Here is a 16,849-nt window from a genome sequence, read left to right on the forward strand (position 1 = left end):
AGTTGCTATGCTATTCATTGTGGTTACTACAGTCTCTCTCATGGTCGTTACCTAGCAACCACCAGGGAATTGCAACATGTACCATCATTTGGAGATAACAGGAGCCCAAGCTCCTCTCCTGCGTCTGTCTTCTGTCGGTTTGTCTTAAAATGTGGAGTGTCTGGTGCGGGTCAAGGTATCAGCAGAGGAAACCGTCGGCTAACCGGCTAATAATAAAGAACCTGCAGGGTCAACCTTCCCAATCCGATTTAGAGTCAGAGCAGCGACCTTCTACCTGGTAACTGCGTATCCATTGAGCTGTAAGAACTTGAGCAGCTCGTAGGCCTTCTCCCTGTCGCGGGCCTTCTCTTTAGCCGTCAGAGTGTCGTAAGGCACCAGCAGAGGATGAGTCCCACCGCCTGGACGAAACAGACAGGGAGAGAGAGGGGGGGGTTAGACTGAAGGCTGAGCGTGGTGTGGACTCACACAGCACAGTGAGGAGGGAGGCGAACCCTTCGCTTGCAGCTCCATCTTCTTCTTGCGGCCCCAGGTGTTGTGATAGTTCTCTGCCAGCTGCTCAGCCATGGACTGGAGGGGAACAGAGAGAGCGAGAGGCCATTAAAGGAGAAGTTTGGTGACATTTCAGAGCATAATGATTGATCTCTGACCCCAAATTCAGTCAATCAGACACGACATGTAAGCAACATTAGCCTAGCATCTCCCATTGTAAGTGTAATTGAACCCTGAACCACAGCGTAAACCTTCTCGCATCTCTAACCCACAGGCACCCACTCTCTCTCTCTCTGTGCGTCATCATACCTGCAGCTCTCTGGACAGCGTCATGCCGGAAATGTCTATAGGCTGAGGACTGTAGCCATGGCTGGGGTCATAGGTTGCCTAAAGGATGAACAAAAGAACTTAAGCACTCATTAAAACACCCACGGTCACTTTATTAGGAACCCCGGTCTTCTAGCTCCACTATACAGGTGTACAGTACGGTCTCCGGTGTCTTTTCATGCTTTACCTGTGCGGTCTGGGAGATCTTGCGAGCTGCTTTCTTCTCTGCTCTGTCCTCATCTCCGTCTCTGGCTTTGTCCAGCATCCACTCCCACGCTATCATGGCCTTTATGGACTCTTTAATGGGCCAGCGATAGATCTCTTTATCCTGTGGCACAGGACACGGGAGGTGTCGTGTTGATGAGCAGAGCAGGCGAAGCGCACAGACAGACAGACAGACAGACAGACACACAGACAGACAGACGGACGGAGGGATGTACGGAAAGAGGAGGTAGCTGCTTCATACCTTTTCAGAAAACGTTTTGTACGGCCTGAGCATGGGATGAGTCTTGGCGTTTTCATCCAGCACCTCGCCGAACGTCCAGTTGTTTTGGATCTGAAGAAACATAAACACATAATAATCATCAACTTAATCATAAAATTAAATTTGCCGCAAATAAAAAACTCAAACAGAAATATCAGCACCCTCTACAGGTACACTCTATAAAAGGGTCATTACTGTGAGAGTACTCTCTTCATATGTTAATGAGCTGATCAGGTGATCATTAGTGAGCGATTAAAGCTCCTGCTGGGGTTCAGCTGTAGTCCGGTATTAACAGAGCTCTGCTGAAGCTGATAGCTAGAACCCGGACCGATAGGCGAGAACCCACAGTAAGATCAGGAACCTGCAGCTTCTGAGTTTTAACAGTATGGAGGAGTGTGGGCCACTGAGTGGACAGCAGATCACAGACCTTTTTATTTATAAATTAGAACTGATTATTAAACGCTTTAAAGGTATTCATGACCTGATTATTAACCATTAATAAGCACACCAGTCTTAACCAGTCTTAAACCCTGGAGATAAGAGTAGCTGTATTATACATATTATCAAGTGGTATCAGAATATCTGCAAAACTCACCCGTTCAAAAGCCCATTTATCATGTGTGTACTCTGCATATCTGTTAATGAAGCCGTCCAGTTTCTCAGGAATGATCGTGCTAAAGAAGTGTGAGGGAAAGCAGAAGGTCAAGCTGAGGCAGTGAACTCTACTCTACTCATGCATTTCACATCAGACACTCGTCCATGTAGATCGGGCTCTAAAATGCACTATACTTGGTGGTCTCCACGGGTTTGGGATCGAAGTTGCCCTCCGCATCAACAGAAGCTTTCTTTTCTGTCTTAGAGGAGTAGCTGGCATCCACGTAATCCGGCGCTATGGCACCAGCTATGGCACAGATGCACGGCATAGCGATTTTAAACAGTTCTGCATCAAATTTCTGTAGAAAAAAGACAATTTATTAGAAACTTTATTAGATTGTGCTTTCACCCCCTGGCCTCGGTAGTTTTGATGGTAGTGTGTGTAGTACTGGCGTGACCTTCCAAAAATATCTGGACAAGAGCAGCTCTGTGTTTAGCACCGACCGCTAAAGCTCTAGAGATTGGACAACACGCACTGCAGTCTCTGAATATACACCAGCAAGGTGGAGGAGGAGTGGAGAAGTTTCTGATAAAGTGGCCAGGTAGTGTATGTGTACGGTAGTGTGGTACGTCAGTCCATGGTGGAATTTACTTTGACAGGTTTCTCACCTTGTGAGCTAAAGACTCGAAAATTCCCCAGAAGAGTTTCCGAGTCAGATGGAGCTCCTCCTCTGACGACACGCCGAAGTTCGCCCAGCCATTGGGCAAGCAGTAGTACTTCCAGCAGCGCTCGTAGTGATTGGTCAGCAGCTGTAACACACATAGTAAACAGATAGAGGAAAAGGCCTGTGCAGGTGCTAGAGCAGAGGTTCTCCAACGTCTGCAGCCTGTGTTGCCAGCTATGGCAACACCCTAGACACATGTGATACCATATCAACTGCCACTACATCAAATGAAACCGTAGCAACCACCCAGGAAACGCAACATGTACCATCATACTGAGTTCTGCTTCTGAGTGTTCATGATGGGTCACACTTGTGTCTCATTGGCTGAGAAAAAAGCTGCAGGCCCCCTGGCTACACTTCATGATTCCTACTCTCACACCCATGGATACAGAGGATAATGACGTACCTTCAGTGGCATTTTGGCGTACTCATTTAGAATCGGCACGTCGAATACCAGCCTCCTCAGCAGGTGCTGCAGCATGGAAGGGCGCAGATACCTGAAGGAGAGAGGCGGCAGAGAGGGAGCTTTACAGAGAGTTCTCAGCCGTAGGGGCAAATCAGATACCCTCATGGTCACACTTTGGACAGCTGGGGGTTAGACCATCATCACACAGACCTGCAGAGGGACATGAGGCATTCCTCTATGACGTCTCTCTGAGCTTTGGTGAGCGAGCGGCCGCGGGACAGCCTGTAGATGGTGTGCAGCATAGAGTCGATCATAATGGCCCGGTGATCCGTTCCGGCAAACAGGGGAGCACATTTGGTTATGAGAGGCAGAACAGCGGAGCAGAGGTAGCGATTCAGAGCCAGAGCCATTTCAGTGGTGCTGAACGCAGCCTGGAACACACACACACACACACACACACACACACAGCAAAACAATCAAACGCAATATGCTGCTCCACAGCTCAATGCTGGGGGGCTTTATACCCCTCTAGCCCACACCTGGCATTAGGCAGCATGGAGACAATAGGGTCATGATGTTGATCTGCTCCAGAGAGTCCTATTCTATTGGCAGTACTTCTTCTCTACAGAGACTAGTAGAGTAGCTGTATGTGTGTTAGCAAGGGGTGTCCAGGAACATTTGGACACATAGTGTCTGTTATAATAACTGCGGTTAAGATCAGTGGTGCTCACCGTGTCCAGAGAGGCCGCTGCCCGCATGTCCGGCAGGAATCCGACCTCCAGCACGTGTAACAGGAAGTCCTGGTTATCTATACCATACACTCTGTCCAGGAACAGCACCATCGGAGCTTTGTGGTCAGGAACAAAACTGGCAGACATCTTGGGCTCAATGACGCTGTTGTCTAGCGCCGCAGAGAGAAGTGCAGAGTCACACAGGAGCCACGCCTTCAGTTCCATCCCCCCAACAGTGTTCACACACATCTGTGCTGCTCACCTTTTCCAAACGCAGGGATCTGGACTGAGAGACTAATCACACCCACCAGGTCCTCGATCGGCACCAGAGACCTGAGAATAGCCCTGATCCTCAGAGCCTCGCCTTTACCTGCCTGGATCAGCTGCACGGATACAACCAAAAATAACACATTAGTGGAAAAGCATTAGGCGCTGTCCCGCACAAGGAAATCCGGACCTCAGTCGGCTGCATAGAATCATCAGCATTTCAACATCTAATGTGACCCGGCACACATCCTGGGAGAGGCCTGGTGTTTAGCTGTGAAGGGCCCAGGCCCTCATAAGCACCGCCGCAATGATGCTGTGCTAGGCTGGCGGACGGCGCGGTTGCGTGGCTAATGCAGAGAAAGCGATGCCAGTGCTGTGGAAGTGATGCTAGATGAGGCCGGCATCCAGCACACTAACACCATGGTAGCAACGCTAGACGAGGCCGGTAGCTGTCTGGGCCGAACCCACTAGGAGGCCCGGCATAAACCTTCTATCTCCATTTCTGTCAGCTTGCAAAATCTGAAATCTCTGAAAGCGCCGTGTTCATTTACCTCCATTCCATTCTCCCACACCTGCCCCAGACCGAGTTCTTACATGCATTTCCGGAGCACAGCGGCCCAGCAGGTCGATGAGAGCGGCGTAGAAGGACATGATGGCGTTTCCCAGGTGGACTCGGTTCTCTTCATGCTGCTCCTCTCCTCCAAACCTACAACACCAACATCCAGGTGTTACCCTCTTACACACAGCAGCTGGCAGGTACACCTCCAATCCCTCCCAGAGAGCACACACAGCACCTATCTGCACACACACTCCAGCTGTTCGTCTACATATATACACACAGACTGGCCAAAAGTGTGTGGACAACCACTCAAACAGTGTTTGAAGGGAATGAAGGGAAATTAAATGAAGGGAATTAGCTGGTAGCAGAAGCAGCTACTAGACATTGCTGTGGCTGTGTGCCGTGGTGCTCGTACATTGGGAAGCGTCTGTCTTTCTTGACGCTGGGCCCGTCTCTGGCTGGGTCCTCTGAGATTTTGATGGCCTCCTCAATGGCCGCCAACAGGCCATTTCCTCCCTCCCCTCTGAGTGCAGGACCGAAACACTCGGGCCGTCGGATCAGGAGACGCACCACAACGTTCGCATTCTCCTCCACGCTTTCACCTGCAGAACACACACCCACACCACACAGAGCTTCTTTACCCCACCCTTTATTCATTCATCCACTATCCTTCTATATAGCCCTCCATCTGTCCATCCATCCACACACTTACCGATCTATCCATCCATCCATCCATCCATCCATCCAAGAACCTATCTATCCATGCTTCCATCCATCCACTGTCCACTTAGCTATCTGTCCATCAACCCAACCATACCTCCACCCACCCATCCACCCATCTATAATGACTTTTACACACCATTCACAAAGACAGCAAATCTGAGGAAATCGAGGTACTTCTCTCCACCACAGGGATTCCAGCCAATATCAGGGTATCCTTTAGACAGGAGCATCGGACAGCTCTGCAGCCCACAGCCTGCCAGGTACTTCACCACCTGAACCAGACAGGAGTCACACCGTGAAACTAGGTTCGGACACACCTCTTCATTACTTTTGTTCTATTTACTTGCATTTAGGACTCTAAAATCTACGAGAAGGTGCATGGGCTAAAAGCAGAGGTCAACCCCCTGTTTGGGCAGTGCCGCTGTTCTGGCTGCCTCAGGAGAAACGGCACACTCCGACAGTTCTCCTGTGAAACGGGAGTATGCTTTCTCTCAGCATAAGATAAGACTGTTGGTGGCGCTGTAATGGGATGACCTCATGCTTATACTGCCCCTTTTTTCCCATGAGTTCGTGCCCCACAGAATATCGTGTAGAGCAGGAGTAACACTGTGTCCCCAAGGATTCCAAGCCCATCACCTTCTCCAGGTCCTGCTCCTGGAGAGCCAGAGCCAGCTCGTTGTTATCAATACAGGACGCCGCAGCAACATCCAGAGGAGTGGAGCCTCGCATCCCTGAAACAGCAATGATCAGCCTTCAGCGTCACGCCTCTCTAAACAACTCACTAAGGATTAAAGAGAGGGTGAATTAAGAGCCTGACCCAGCCCGATGCCACTGTTTTGGAGCAGGTAACTCAGGTGATCGAACATGGAGCGCTGGTTCTGGCGGCTGATTCGGCAGAAGTAGCACAGAAAGCGGCAGCAGTTGGTCACCATGCGCGGGAACCGGATCTCCTGGAGTCAAAAATCAAACTTTTACAATCAACAACCATTTCTCCATAACTCCACCTTCAGCAGTTCGTTAACTCTGACCAGCCCACCAGTACCTTGGAGTCTCCACCTCCCAGGACGTTGACCATGACCTCCATGACAGTCTCGTGCATGCCCAGCGCTCTCATCAGGTTTGGGTGCTGGTAGAACACCTTATTGCTCATGATGTTTCTGAAGAAGGAGGATTTTTTTTACAGTGTGTATTATTATTAACAGTGTATTATTATTATTAGTATTATTATTATTATTAGTATTATTATTTAATAAAAATATTAATTATTGAAAAGTGCTGAGAACTAAAAATATGGTTCTGAACCCTCCTCACAACCATTGTTCTGGATTTCCAGGCCCTGACTGCATTCACACACGACGCCACCGCCGCCATAAAAACACCAGCGGGGAGCAGATGGGGGTGTGCTCTACTCCACCTTCAGGGCGAGCCTGGCTTTTACTCCTCGTCCCTGCCCTTTATTTTCACTGTATTTCTGTCTCACTCTCGCTCTGACCAGTAACTGACCCGATGCTCTGGATCATCAGCCGCTCCTCCTCAGGGCCCATCTGCACGATGAGCAGTGAGCGGATCTGGCTCAGGCACTCCAGCAGCTCCATGGTGTCCTGAACAGACACAGCGTTGATGGTGTAGGCTTTGGGCACAGCGCGGATCAGCTCGCCCAGCGCGTCGTACTGCCGGTGCAGCAGACTGAACATCATCCGCACCAGCTCAGGGTTCTGGATAAACGACTCCTGCGCCCAGTGGATCATGGTGTGAGAGATCAATTCCTGCAGAGTGCCTAATAGATAAACCACAAACACACACACACACACACACACACACACACTCATTACAAAAGAGAATTACACCTCATACTGTACATCATATAGTAATCCACTGACTATTGGTTTCTTGATTATGGGTGATTATGAGTAGTTATTGGTGATTGAGGGTGATTGAGGGTGATTGCGGGTGATTATGAGTGATTGAGGGTGATAATGGGTGATTACGGGTGACTAAGGGTGATTGTGGGTGATTATGGGTGATTATGAGTAGTTATGGGTGGTTACTGGTGATTGAGGGTGATTATGGGTGATTGAGGGTGATTATGAGTAGTTATGGGTGGTTACTGGTGATTGAGGGTGATTGAGGGTGATTGAGGGTGATTATGGGTGATTATGAGTAGTTATGGGTGGTTACTGGTGATTGAGGGTGATTGAGGGTGATTGAGGGTGATTATGGGTGATTATGAGTAGTTATGGGTGGTTACTGGTGATTGAGGGTGATTGAGGGTGATTATGGGTGATTATGGGCTGCTGGATGAGTAACAGGATGAATTGAGTGTCTCACTGGGCTTCTTCTCATCCTCTGGCTCTGGCTCCGCCTCCTGCTTCCTCCTGCGCAGACTCTTCACCTTCTCCAGCAGCCGGAGAAGCCGCCCACGCAGAGACGTGTCCACCTGCTCTTCCTCCTCCTCTTCCTCTATATGCACACCTACACAGACAGAGAGAGCACAAGAGCAAGCTGAGCACTGTGAGGCTTCACCCTAGGTGTCATTAGTCCTGGAGAGCCGGAGCTGGACTGACCGCAGTGGGCCAGCAGGTCAGTGTGGAACGTCTGGAGTTCACCACGAACGTCCTCAGGAACCGGACAGTCCTCCTCTTCTGGACAGTTCTTAAAGTTCATCAGCATGTTAACCTGCAAACACACAAAGAGCTTAACATGAGGTATGGTGGTGGTCTCTGAGGTGTGGTGGTGGTCTCTGAGGTGTGGTGGCGGTCTCTGAGGCGTGTGCACGTACCTGTTCCTGTGGTGGCGAGCGGAACTCCCTGGTCTTTCGGGCGGTCTCTGCAGCGGTCATGGTGAAGGCCTGCATCAGCTCGTTATAACGGTGTCTCTGATTGGTCTGAACCTCGTTCACGAACCGGTCTGAAAACGCTACAATGGTCTCCACACGGTGCCGCAGTTCACAGTCACAGAAATACTGCAGCAGAGTACACATCTGAGAGAGAGAGAGAGAGAGAGAGAGAGGGAGAGAGAGAGGTTGTGCTATGATGGTTGCTATGGTGTTTATGAAATATTGTATTATATATAAGTAAAACTCAGGAATCATTTATAAAATCACCTGTAGTTTAACAGACTCAGGTAGTTTCATATGGAGAAGCCCCTCCCCCACGTCCTCCTGCTCCTTAGGCTCCTCCTTCCCAACTGCAGACTCCGCCCCTGGCTCTGCCTCTTCACTCGCTGCCTTCTCACGGTCGGTTTTCTCAGCCAGGGCATGTTGCCCCTCCTCCTCCCGCTCGGTGTGTTCTTCATCCTGTTCCTCCTCCTCTTCCTCTTCCTCCAGCTCCTCTTCCTCCTCCTCTTCCTCTTCAGCCAGTCCTTCGTCCAGCAGCTCTTCTTCGTGCTCCCTCTGTTTCTCCTCCTTCTTCTCCTGTGCCTTCTCTTCCCTGCTGAGCTCCGGCTGCTCCCCCTCGCCCCCCTCGTGCTCCGGGGTCTCGGAGTCGTAGAAGACGGATGGCTCGATCAGTTTCAGGATGTGTTTGACGTCCTCGTCCTCGAACACGCCCATGATGAGCAGGGTGCTGATGAGCTTCAGGATGGGAACGAAGTGGAACTCCACACTGCCCCCTACAGGGTCGCGCATGGCCTGACCACCGTCCTGCACTGCCTCCGTCAGCATGCTCAGGGCGTGGTCCTTCAGCATCTGCACAGAAAGAGAGACACAGTTAATGTGTAGTGCAATATAGATATGGACAAAAGTATTGGGACACCTGCTCATTCATTCTGAAATCAAGGCTATTAAAAAGAGCTGATGCTGCTTCTGTTGGAGTAACTGTACTTCTACTGTCCAGAGAAGAAGACTTTCTACTAGATTCTGGAGGAACATTGCTGTGAGGATTTGATTATATTCACTGACAAGAGCGTTAGTGAGGTCAGGATGCTGGATGATGATCACCCCACCTCCTCATCCCCAGCTCTCCAATTCCATTATATAATATGAGCATGCAGTAAACACTGCTATCCTCTGTGTACCTGCAGCGGTATGACGGGGCTGAGTGTGTACAGGTCGGCATTGGTCCCCACAAACCCGGTGGGTGCAAAGTGCAGTTTGGGCCGCAGGCAGGTGGTCAGGCCGACGCCGGGCAGCGCGTGGGCCTTCTCTGCGTCTGAGTACAGCGTGATGCTACGTGTCTCGTCTGTCATGGGCACAATAAACTCTCGGTTGGTCATCAGGCGGTTGCGCTTGGCAGACTCCAGGTGCATAGAGATGAGCAGGTCGTAGTAGCCGCTGCGGATCGGGCCTGGCAGATACGTGTTCTCGATGGCGTAGAACAGCTGAGACTCATCCACGTGGCTGCAGAGTGCATGCGACACTCGGTTGTTTCCCAGCGCGCACACAGAACCGTACAGCTTCAGGGTGTGGTAGTGGAACTTCAACAGGTCCATCCGCTCAGACAGCTCCAGGATGTCAATACACCTGCAGGGACATTAAAGAGCCTGTAAACTGCTGTAGGCTGAATGGGTGGGGCTAAACTGCTGTAGGCTGAATGGGTGGGGCTAAACTGCTGTAGACTGAATGGGTGGGGCTAAACTGCTGTAGGCTGAATGGGTGGGGCTAAACTGCTGTATGGGTGGGGCTTGTCCGTATACTTGTGCGGTACCTGTTCTCCTCTGGGATATGCAGAGCCATCATGATGAGCGGCTCGGTGCAGTGCACCATCCAGCCCAGCCTCTCGCTAACACGGCCCGTCTCTGGGGACAGGAAGTGGTTGGGCATGCGGCTCCAGATAACTGGGGTCAGCATCTGGACGTCGAGTCGGGGCGGGCACTGCGGAACCGGGTTCTTCCGGTCACTGCGGAACATGGCTGCTGAGATGGGCATGATGTTCTGGAGGAAGAGAGGATCAGACATCAGAATACACTCTTAAAAAAGGGTTCTTTAGTAAAGGCAGGGGTTCAGTGGTTCTATATGGAGAACCCTGACGACTCAGAGTGAGACTGGAAGGCAGGATTGGTTAAAAGGTTCTTTGCATTGGTGGATGGTTCTTTATCAACTGCATCCTTTAATGTCCTAAACCGTGGATAAGAGAATGCCCTGCAGACGCTGAATGTTCCCCCACTTCAGTGTGGAGAGTTCGCTCACAGCCACAGCCGAACCCCACCCTGCTTTAGCAGCACGCTGTAAAGTAACTGAAGGCAGCGTTACACAGCATTTGGTGTCAATCTCCAGTACAGACCTTCAGCTTGCCGAGCTCCACCTGCAGCATGTTCTGGCTGGAGGGCAAACAGAACACAGCGGGGAAGAGTTTGGTGTTGGGCTCCACCTGAAACACACAGCAGCTCATCATTAACGCACATTAGCACTGCAGTGACCGCATTAGAACACACGGTAGCTACGTTTCCATCAAACATCTGCACAAATGAAAGAGATGTTAAAATGTTAAAAAAATAATCAGCCAATACTTTGATCAACATTTGGTCACCAGACCCTGAGGTCACAGGACCCTGCAGTTCCTCATTCAGCCACAATACTGACCTCACTCACAGCTGCAGAAACCCATTAAAGCCAGTGCAGAAGCACTGCAGGATGATGCATCTCCATGTGGCTTCCAGCTCCACCCTACAATATTCACACAGGAGGCTCACCTGGTAGAAGGTGTTGACCTCCTTCCCATTGGCCGTGTAGGTCATGAGACCCGTATCCAGGTCGACAAGGCAGCCAATCACAAAGTCCTCCTGACTGATGCGGGTCTGCTGGGAGCTGCTGAACTCTCCACCCCAGACCATGTAACAGTTACTGCGCTTCATACTGGAGAGAGAAGAGCAGAGGCTTTAACCACACACACACACACACACACACACACACACACACACTACTGCACAAAGTACACATGTATACTATAATTAATAAAGTGTGTACTGATCCTGGGTCAGTGCAAAACACTCTAATTAAACATGATTAACCAGCTAAGATGAAAAGAGTCACTCAGAGGGGGGGTTTGGGGGGTTTGGTGGGTTTGGTGTGAAACGCTGGGTTCTAGATAAGCTCCCCCAGTCAGAGCTGTGGTTCTACAGTGGAGGTTCTAGATAAGCTCCCCCAGTCAGAGCTGTGGTTCTACAGTGGAGGTGAAGGGAAGCAGACGTCTGAAGCTCTAATAAAAGCTCCTCACAGAAAGTTCTTCACCTAATGGTGATGAAGATGCTGCCTGATGCCTGAGACACGGTTCTACCAGAGTTCTGAGAAGAGTTCGGCTCTAGAACCTGCTTTTAAAATCAGATCATTAAAATGGTGGAGGTTTTTATAGTGTATGCATATTTCTGCTTTTCTCTGCATTTTTAGATTTTAGAGCAGCATTGCTGTGAGGATTTGATTGCAGGATCATCATCCCCAACTCCCTAACCCGTCCCATCCAAAAGTACTGGATGGAACTCAGAGGGCTTTATACCCCTCTAGCCCACGCCTGGCATTAGGCAGCATGGAGCCAATAGGTTCATGATGTTGATCTGCTCCAGAGGGTCCTATTCTATTGGCAGTACTTCTTCTCTACAGGGACTAGATAAGCTGTGTGTGTGCATTTGCACATCTGTGTCAGCAATGGGTGCAGCTTAAAGTAGCTGGATGGTTTCATTAGAAGAGGTGTCCAGTCTGTGTTTCACTCTGAGCTGTGCTGTATGTCTCAGTACAGTAAAATAAATGAAGTCTATTATTAGTGTTGTTGTTGTTGTAGTTGTTGATGTTGTTGTTGTTGTTGTTGTTGTTGCTATGGCCGACTGATCTTTACCTTTCATGTATGTTTCCTTTATCATCTCCGACAGTGACGGTAACGTTCCTCACTTTACTCAGATCAAAATGAAGGTCGTACTGGTGGTAGTCAGGGGTCACCCAGCCAACCCACACTCCACTGGGCTCCTGGCCTGCAAACACACGCACCGAGTAGTAATACTGCGGATAGAAGCACACACACACACACACACACACACACACACACACTCTTTAGTAGTGATGTAGCTTCAGTGCAGGACACCACGTGGCTTTAGTGAACTGTGTGAAACTGTGTGGTGCTGCTCTGAAGGTCGTACTGTAGTCGTGTTTGAAATGATCTCCACATCATCTCGATCATCCGGCACCACGTCCTCCACCAGGCGGGGAACGGTGGGCACTACAGGTGGAGGAGTGATGAAAGCAGCCTTCTTAGCCTTGGAGAAGAACCTGAAACCCAAACCGGAACAAGAACAACTTACATCCAGCTCTCAGGAGCTCCTCACCTTCACTGATCTACTCCACCTGCCAGGAGCAGTCTGATCACACCACACTGGACTCACTCACACCACCTGGCAGTTCCAGCCTTTTGTCCGTTTGTTACTAAATTTATGGTTTTATTTGCATATTTATATGAAATAACTTGGTATTGAAGACAGTTTTGATTATTAATGCAATTTTCATCATCAGAAACAATTACATCATCATCACTAATTACAGCTAGTATATAATAATAATATACAGCTAGTCCGAATGTTTGTGGCCAAATGAAGGCACATCCCATTGCTGGCACAGCTTGTCTAGTCCCTGTAGAGAAGAAGTACTGCCAATAGAATAGGACCCTCTGGAGCAGATCAACATCATGACCCTATTGGCTCCATGCTGCCTAATGCCAGGCGTGGACTAGAGGGGTATAAAGCCCCCCAGCATTGAGAAGCTGTGGAGCAGTGGAGCTTCTTAAAACACCCTGACCACACTATCACTTTTGTCACTGAATGCAAGCAGCATCAGCTCTTTTTAATAATCTTGATTTAAAAAAAACAGTGAATGAGCAGGTGTCCCAATACTTTTGCTGCTAGTGTTAATTCTAGTGTAATAGTAAGTATGAAACTGCTCCTCGTTGAGTAGTAGTACTTCATCTGTTAGTATAATTACGATTGTTCCTCTCTGTCCGCTCACCCTTTCTTTTTGCTCTTCTCTGTGGTGGTGTCCTTCTCGTTCTCGCCCTCCTTCATGCCAGGAAGCTCTTTAGGCACCGAGGGCTCCTTCTCCTTCTCCTCTTGCTCTTTGCGGGTGGCGCATTTCTTCAAGAGCTCGTAGTCTGAGTTGGGGTCCACCTCCAGCACCTCGTCCTCCGGGATGGTGAGGGCGCGGGTCAGGGGGGTCCGGCCTGCTGGCACCTTGAAGGTTTCGTGGAACTCGATGGGCATGCTCAGTCTGAGGAACAGCAGGTCCGTGTTAGCGTTCTGAGATCCGAACGTCTTGTGGGTCAGCTTCAGACAGGGGGCGCTGTCCACTGTGCCGTCCACACGAGACACCTAGAAAGGATATGGGTGGAGGAGCACAGATGAGTGAAGGCAGGTATTTGGGGAAAGTACTCTCCATTAGGAGCTTTAGTGAAGCTGAAACCTGAGGCTTCTCTTTTTTCCTCTTACCTCGAAATGAGGATGGTCGGCTGGAACGGGCACAAACTGAGGCAGGCTTTTGCTGAACCACATGGTGATGTCTCTCTTCATGTTGATAGCAAAGGGCTCGAAGCCTTCCTGCAGACCGCAGATGGTGAAGTATCGCAGGCTGCTCACGTTTTGGCCCAGGTTGATTCGACCCACCTGAGAGAGGCCCAGGCTGCACACGGGGATGAAGCCTGAGGAAGGACACACCCCCATTAAACACATACTTTAGGACTGTATCCACTGTCCTGGCAGTCACATCAGCTCTTTCTTTTAAGATAATCTGTAAACTGAGGTTTTGGACAAAGGTGGATCAGAAGGTACTGTCGATGCGATGGTAATTTTCACTGGTCATAAGTATTTGGACGCAGATATTCTGATGTGTTTAGGTGGGAAAGCTGGTGTGCATCAACAGTATAGAACTGAACTGAATTAATATTAATAGATTTTTTATGGATTTTACCAGACTGATTAGTGACTGTTACACTGTGACGTTTCCCTCCTCAGTGACTGTATTTTTAATGTGATTGATTACCCTCTCCAATATCAATGTCTTTGAAAGCCATCTCAGAGCCGGAGTCGCTGATCAGCATCTCTCCATTCAGGGTGAACATGATGTTCTGCTCAGTCAGGTCGATCATGCAGCCCACCACATCGCCCGGCTGCCACTGACGCCCGAAAGGCTCGCTGCCCACGTGCCAGCGCTGAGCCTGGACACCACCAAATCAAAAACACATCCCTCATTAGCAAAGCCATAGAGTCATAATGTCAACATCAGGCTCATGGACTGAAATGCTGTGTAGATCACTTTCAAGCAACACTATGGAAAATTGGCATTTCTTGCTCCTGGGCTCCCCCTATGGCCGGGAAATGTAATTCACGCTTGTAATGTAATCCCACCACTAAAGAACATGCATTTCTGGACAGTGCGAGAGCTGCAGAAGCTTGATCTGAAGGTGGAGCAGCATGTGGGCTGAGGTGGTAGAGTAATACTACAGGATTTTACACTAATTCTGGAGAGAGGTTCTCCTCCTGCAGCTCCACCACCAAAGCTCCATAGTGCAGTAGCAGCAGCGCTCCGGCCCGGAGTGGGAATGACGGAGACGCCCTTCTCCCTGTTCCAGTCAGTGGAGCCTCAGCATGATCCTGAAGCTGCTGGTTTAAGGTACAAATGCTGCATACAGCTGCTTTAATATCTGAATGTCACATGTGTACATGGACAGAAGTGCAGGCACAGTTCAGGCTCTGGTAGTGTGCCCTGGATGGACGGGTCCTGACTGTAGTTGGGGTTAGAGGAGATCTGACTGGGACTACACTCATTACCTTAAAACCGTTGAAGACGTACGCCAGTTCATCTGAGCCGAGCTCTTTATCGGCGTGGACACTCGGCCTGGCCCAGCCCACTCGCATCTCCCCCACCGTCACCGCCTCAAACTCGAAGTACCACTTCCCCTGGGTCACAGCGTACGACTTCTCCGCCCGGAAAACTCGGATCTTATTCCCGCTGCCTTCACCGACACCATGACCACCTGTAGGGGGCAGTGTGTTCAGAGCAGGTCAGTGTAGTTACACAGTTAACACCTCACTGCAGCAGCTTCTCATTAACGCGTCTGTTCCAGAACTGATGAGGACGGTTTCGGTCTTTCAAAGCTGAACACACTCACTGCTCTCCTGGTCCGGGGGCTCGATGTTGTAGCCGTAGCCGATCAGGGTTCGAACCGCAGCACACACCGTGTCTCTGTTGGTCTTCTTGGTTTTCTCATCCAGAAGATTATACGGTACCAGACGAGGGTTCCGCTTATTCACGATGTCCTGAACACCAGCAGCAAAAACAGAGCAGACCTCTGTAAACCTCCATCAGCGCCAAGTGTGTTCACCACACTGCTCCTGCACTAACTGAAACCGAGCCCTGGGGCAGGTCTAGTGGATAAACCAGCCCTTAATGCAGTCAGTTTAACCCCGGGTTAGACTGTGTTCAGAAAGTGTTTGGCTCGCCCCTCCAGGTGTGTGTGTGTTTGTGTGTGAGCTGAGAGTGTACTGCAGCACTGTGGCCTTTTTAACCGCTATACTGAAGGAACCGCTATAGCACCCAGTACTAGATAGAGACGATACCTGTACGATACTGTAGGTCCAGCCCTGCCGCACTCGGTCCCGGGCCCAGACGTTGTGTCCATTCTCAGCCAGACGCTCCACCAGCGTGTTCTGATTGGGGGTCAGTTTGACGTGGTTCAGATCCAGAGGGGCGGGTTTGTATCCGTTGCTCTGCATGTAGCTGAGGTCAAAGAGTACAGCATTAAACAAGCAAAGCCTGGGACACCCTCCTCATCACTGAGTTCAGGTGTGTGATTCAGACAGGTGTATACAGGTGTGTAAAATCAGGCCTCTAGTCCTGCAGTCTGTCTCTCTTCCACACATCAGTGAAAGAACGGGAGGTTCTGAAGAGCTCACTGAACTCCAGCGTGGTTCTGTATGTAATAGGAGACACCGCTGCACCAACACCAACAAGTCAGCTGGTGAAATTTCCTCCCTCCTAGATCTTCCTCCATCAGCTGTGAGTGGTCTGTCTCTCTATCTGTCTGTGTGTCTGTTTATATGCAGGGTCAGTGCTGTGTTAGAGAGATGAGGTCAGTGCTCACGTTTTGGGCAGTTTGGTCTTCTTCAGGTTTTCCTCAGCTTTTTCATCCCCCATTCCCACATGGCACCCCAACGCCAGCAGAGTTCTACACACACACACGCGCACACACACACACACACACACACACACACACACACACACACACAGAAAGACATATGTTTAAGATGTGTGTTCTCAATTTAACCCTTAGCTTAACCTCAGAGAGCTGACCATCAGCTTGGACAGCCAAACGTCCCCACAAACACACACACACTCACTTGAGTGTCTCTCCAGACATGGCCAGATTGTAGTTCTTCTCCGGCTCTGGAAGGCTCTGGAAGTCCACGAGACATGGGTGCAGCTTCTTATTATCATCCCGAAACTAAACCAAACACACATACACACACACACACACACACACACACACACACAGCTCTTTCATATCAGTGGAGATAGACAGTGCAGGACTCCACTCATCACACAATGACCATTTTACTGAGTGACGCTTCAAACAGATC

General features: G+C 49.9%; 1 protein-coding gene across 1 annotated transcript in view; it reads right to left on the reverse strand.

Moving 5' to 3' along the window:
- Window positions 1–16,849, reverse strand: part of ryr1a (ryanodine receptor 1a (skeletal)) — a 72,097-nt gene that overhangs the window by 41,195 nt on the left and 14,053 nt on the right. The window contains exons 22-59 of the mRNA XM_072659533.1: window positions 16,610–16,713; window positions 16,354–16,437; window positions 15,830–15,989; window positions 15,382–15,529; window positions 15,041–15,246; window positions 14,253–14,427; window positions 13,703–13,911; window positions 13,227–13,585; window positions 12,368–12,497; window positions 12,070–12,230; window positions 10,934–11,096; window positions 10,525–10,611; window positions 9,949–10,175; window positions 9,320–9,764; window positions 8,738–8,990; window positions 8,409–8,527; window positions 8,085–8,285; window positions 7,870–7,981; window positions 7,634–7,777; window positions 6,809–7,082; window positions 6,348–6,462; window positions 6,123–6,252; window positions 5,942–6,036; window positions 5,442–5,577; window positions 4,998–5,184; window positions 4,618–4,729; window positions 4,019–4,139; window positions 3,757–3,926; window positions 3,236–3,456; window positions 3,026–3,116; window positions 2,564–2,704; window positions 2,090–2,253; window positions 1,896–1,974; window positions 1,283–1,372; window positions 1,003–1,144; window positions 799–860; window positions 492–567; window positions 275–398 (exon numbers count right to left, since the gene is read on the reverse strand). Coding sequence (XP_072515634.1) covers window positions 275–398; window positions 492–567; window positions 799–860; window positions 1,003–1,144; window positions 1,283–1,372; window positions 1,896–1,974; window positions 2,090–2,253; window positions 2,564–2,704; window positions 3,026–3,116; window positions 3,236–3,456; window positions 3,757–3,926; window positions 4,019–4,139; window positions 4,618–4,729; window positions 4,998–5,184; window positions 5,442–5,577; window positions 5,942–6,036; window positions 6,123–6,252; window positions 6,348–6,462; window positions 6,809–7,082; window positions 7,634–7,777; window positions 7,870–7,981; window positions 8,085–8,285; window positions 8,409–8,527; window positions 8,738–8,990; window positions 9,320–9,764; window positions 9,949–10,175; window positions 10,525–10,611; window positions 10,934–11,096; window positions 12,070–12,230; window positions 12,368–12,497; window positions 13,227–13,585; window positions 13,703–13,911; window positions 14,253–14,427; window positions 15,041–15,246; window positions 15,382–15,529; window positions 15,830–15,989; window positions 16,354–16,437; window positions 16,610–16,713 — 6,017 coding nt within the window. The remainder of the gene's footprint in view (window positions 1–274; window positions 399–491; window positions 568–798; window positions 861–1,002; window positions 1,145–1,282; window positions 1,373–1,895; window positions 1,975–2,089; window positions 2,254–2,563; window positions 2,705–3,025; window positions 3,117–3,235; window positions 3,457–3,756; window positions 3,927–4,018; window positions 4,140–4,617; window positions 4,730–4,997; window positions 5,185–5,441; window positions 5,578–5,941; window positions 6,037–6,122; window positions 6,253–6,347; window positions 6,463–6,808; window positions 7,083–7,633; window positions 7,778–7,869; window positions 7,982–8,084; window positions 8,286–8,408; window positions 8,528–8,737; window positions 8,991–9,319; window positions 9,765–9,948; window positions 10,176–10,524; window positions 10,612–10,933; window positions 11,097–12,069; window positions 12,231–12,367; window positions 12,498–13,226; window positions 13,586–13,702; window positions 13,912–14,252; window positions 14,428–15,040; window positions 15,247–15,381; window positions 15,530–15,829; window positions 15,990–16,353; window positions 16,438–16,609; window positions 16,714–16,849) is intronic.

Source organism: Salminus brasiliensis, chromosome 16 (assembly GCF_030463535.1).
Source record: "Salminus brasiliensis chromosome 16, fSalBra1.hap2, whole genome shotgun sequence".
NCBI lineage: Eukaryota > Metazoa > Chordata > Actinopteri > Characiformes > Bryconidae > Salminus > Salminus brasiliensis.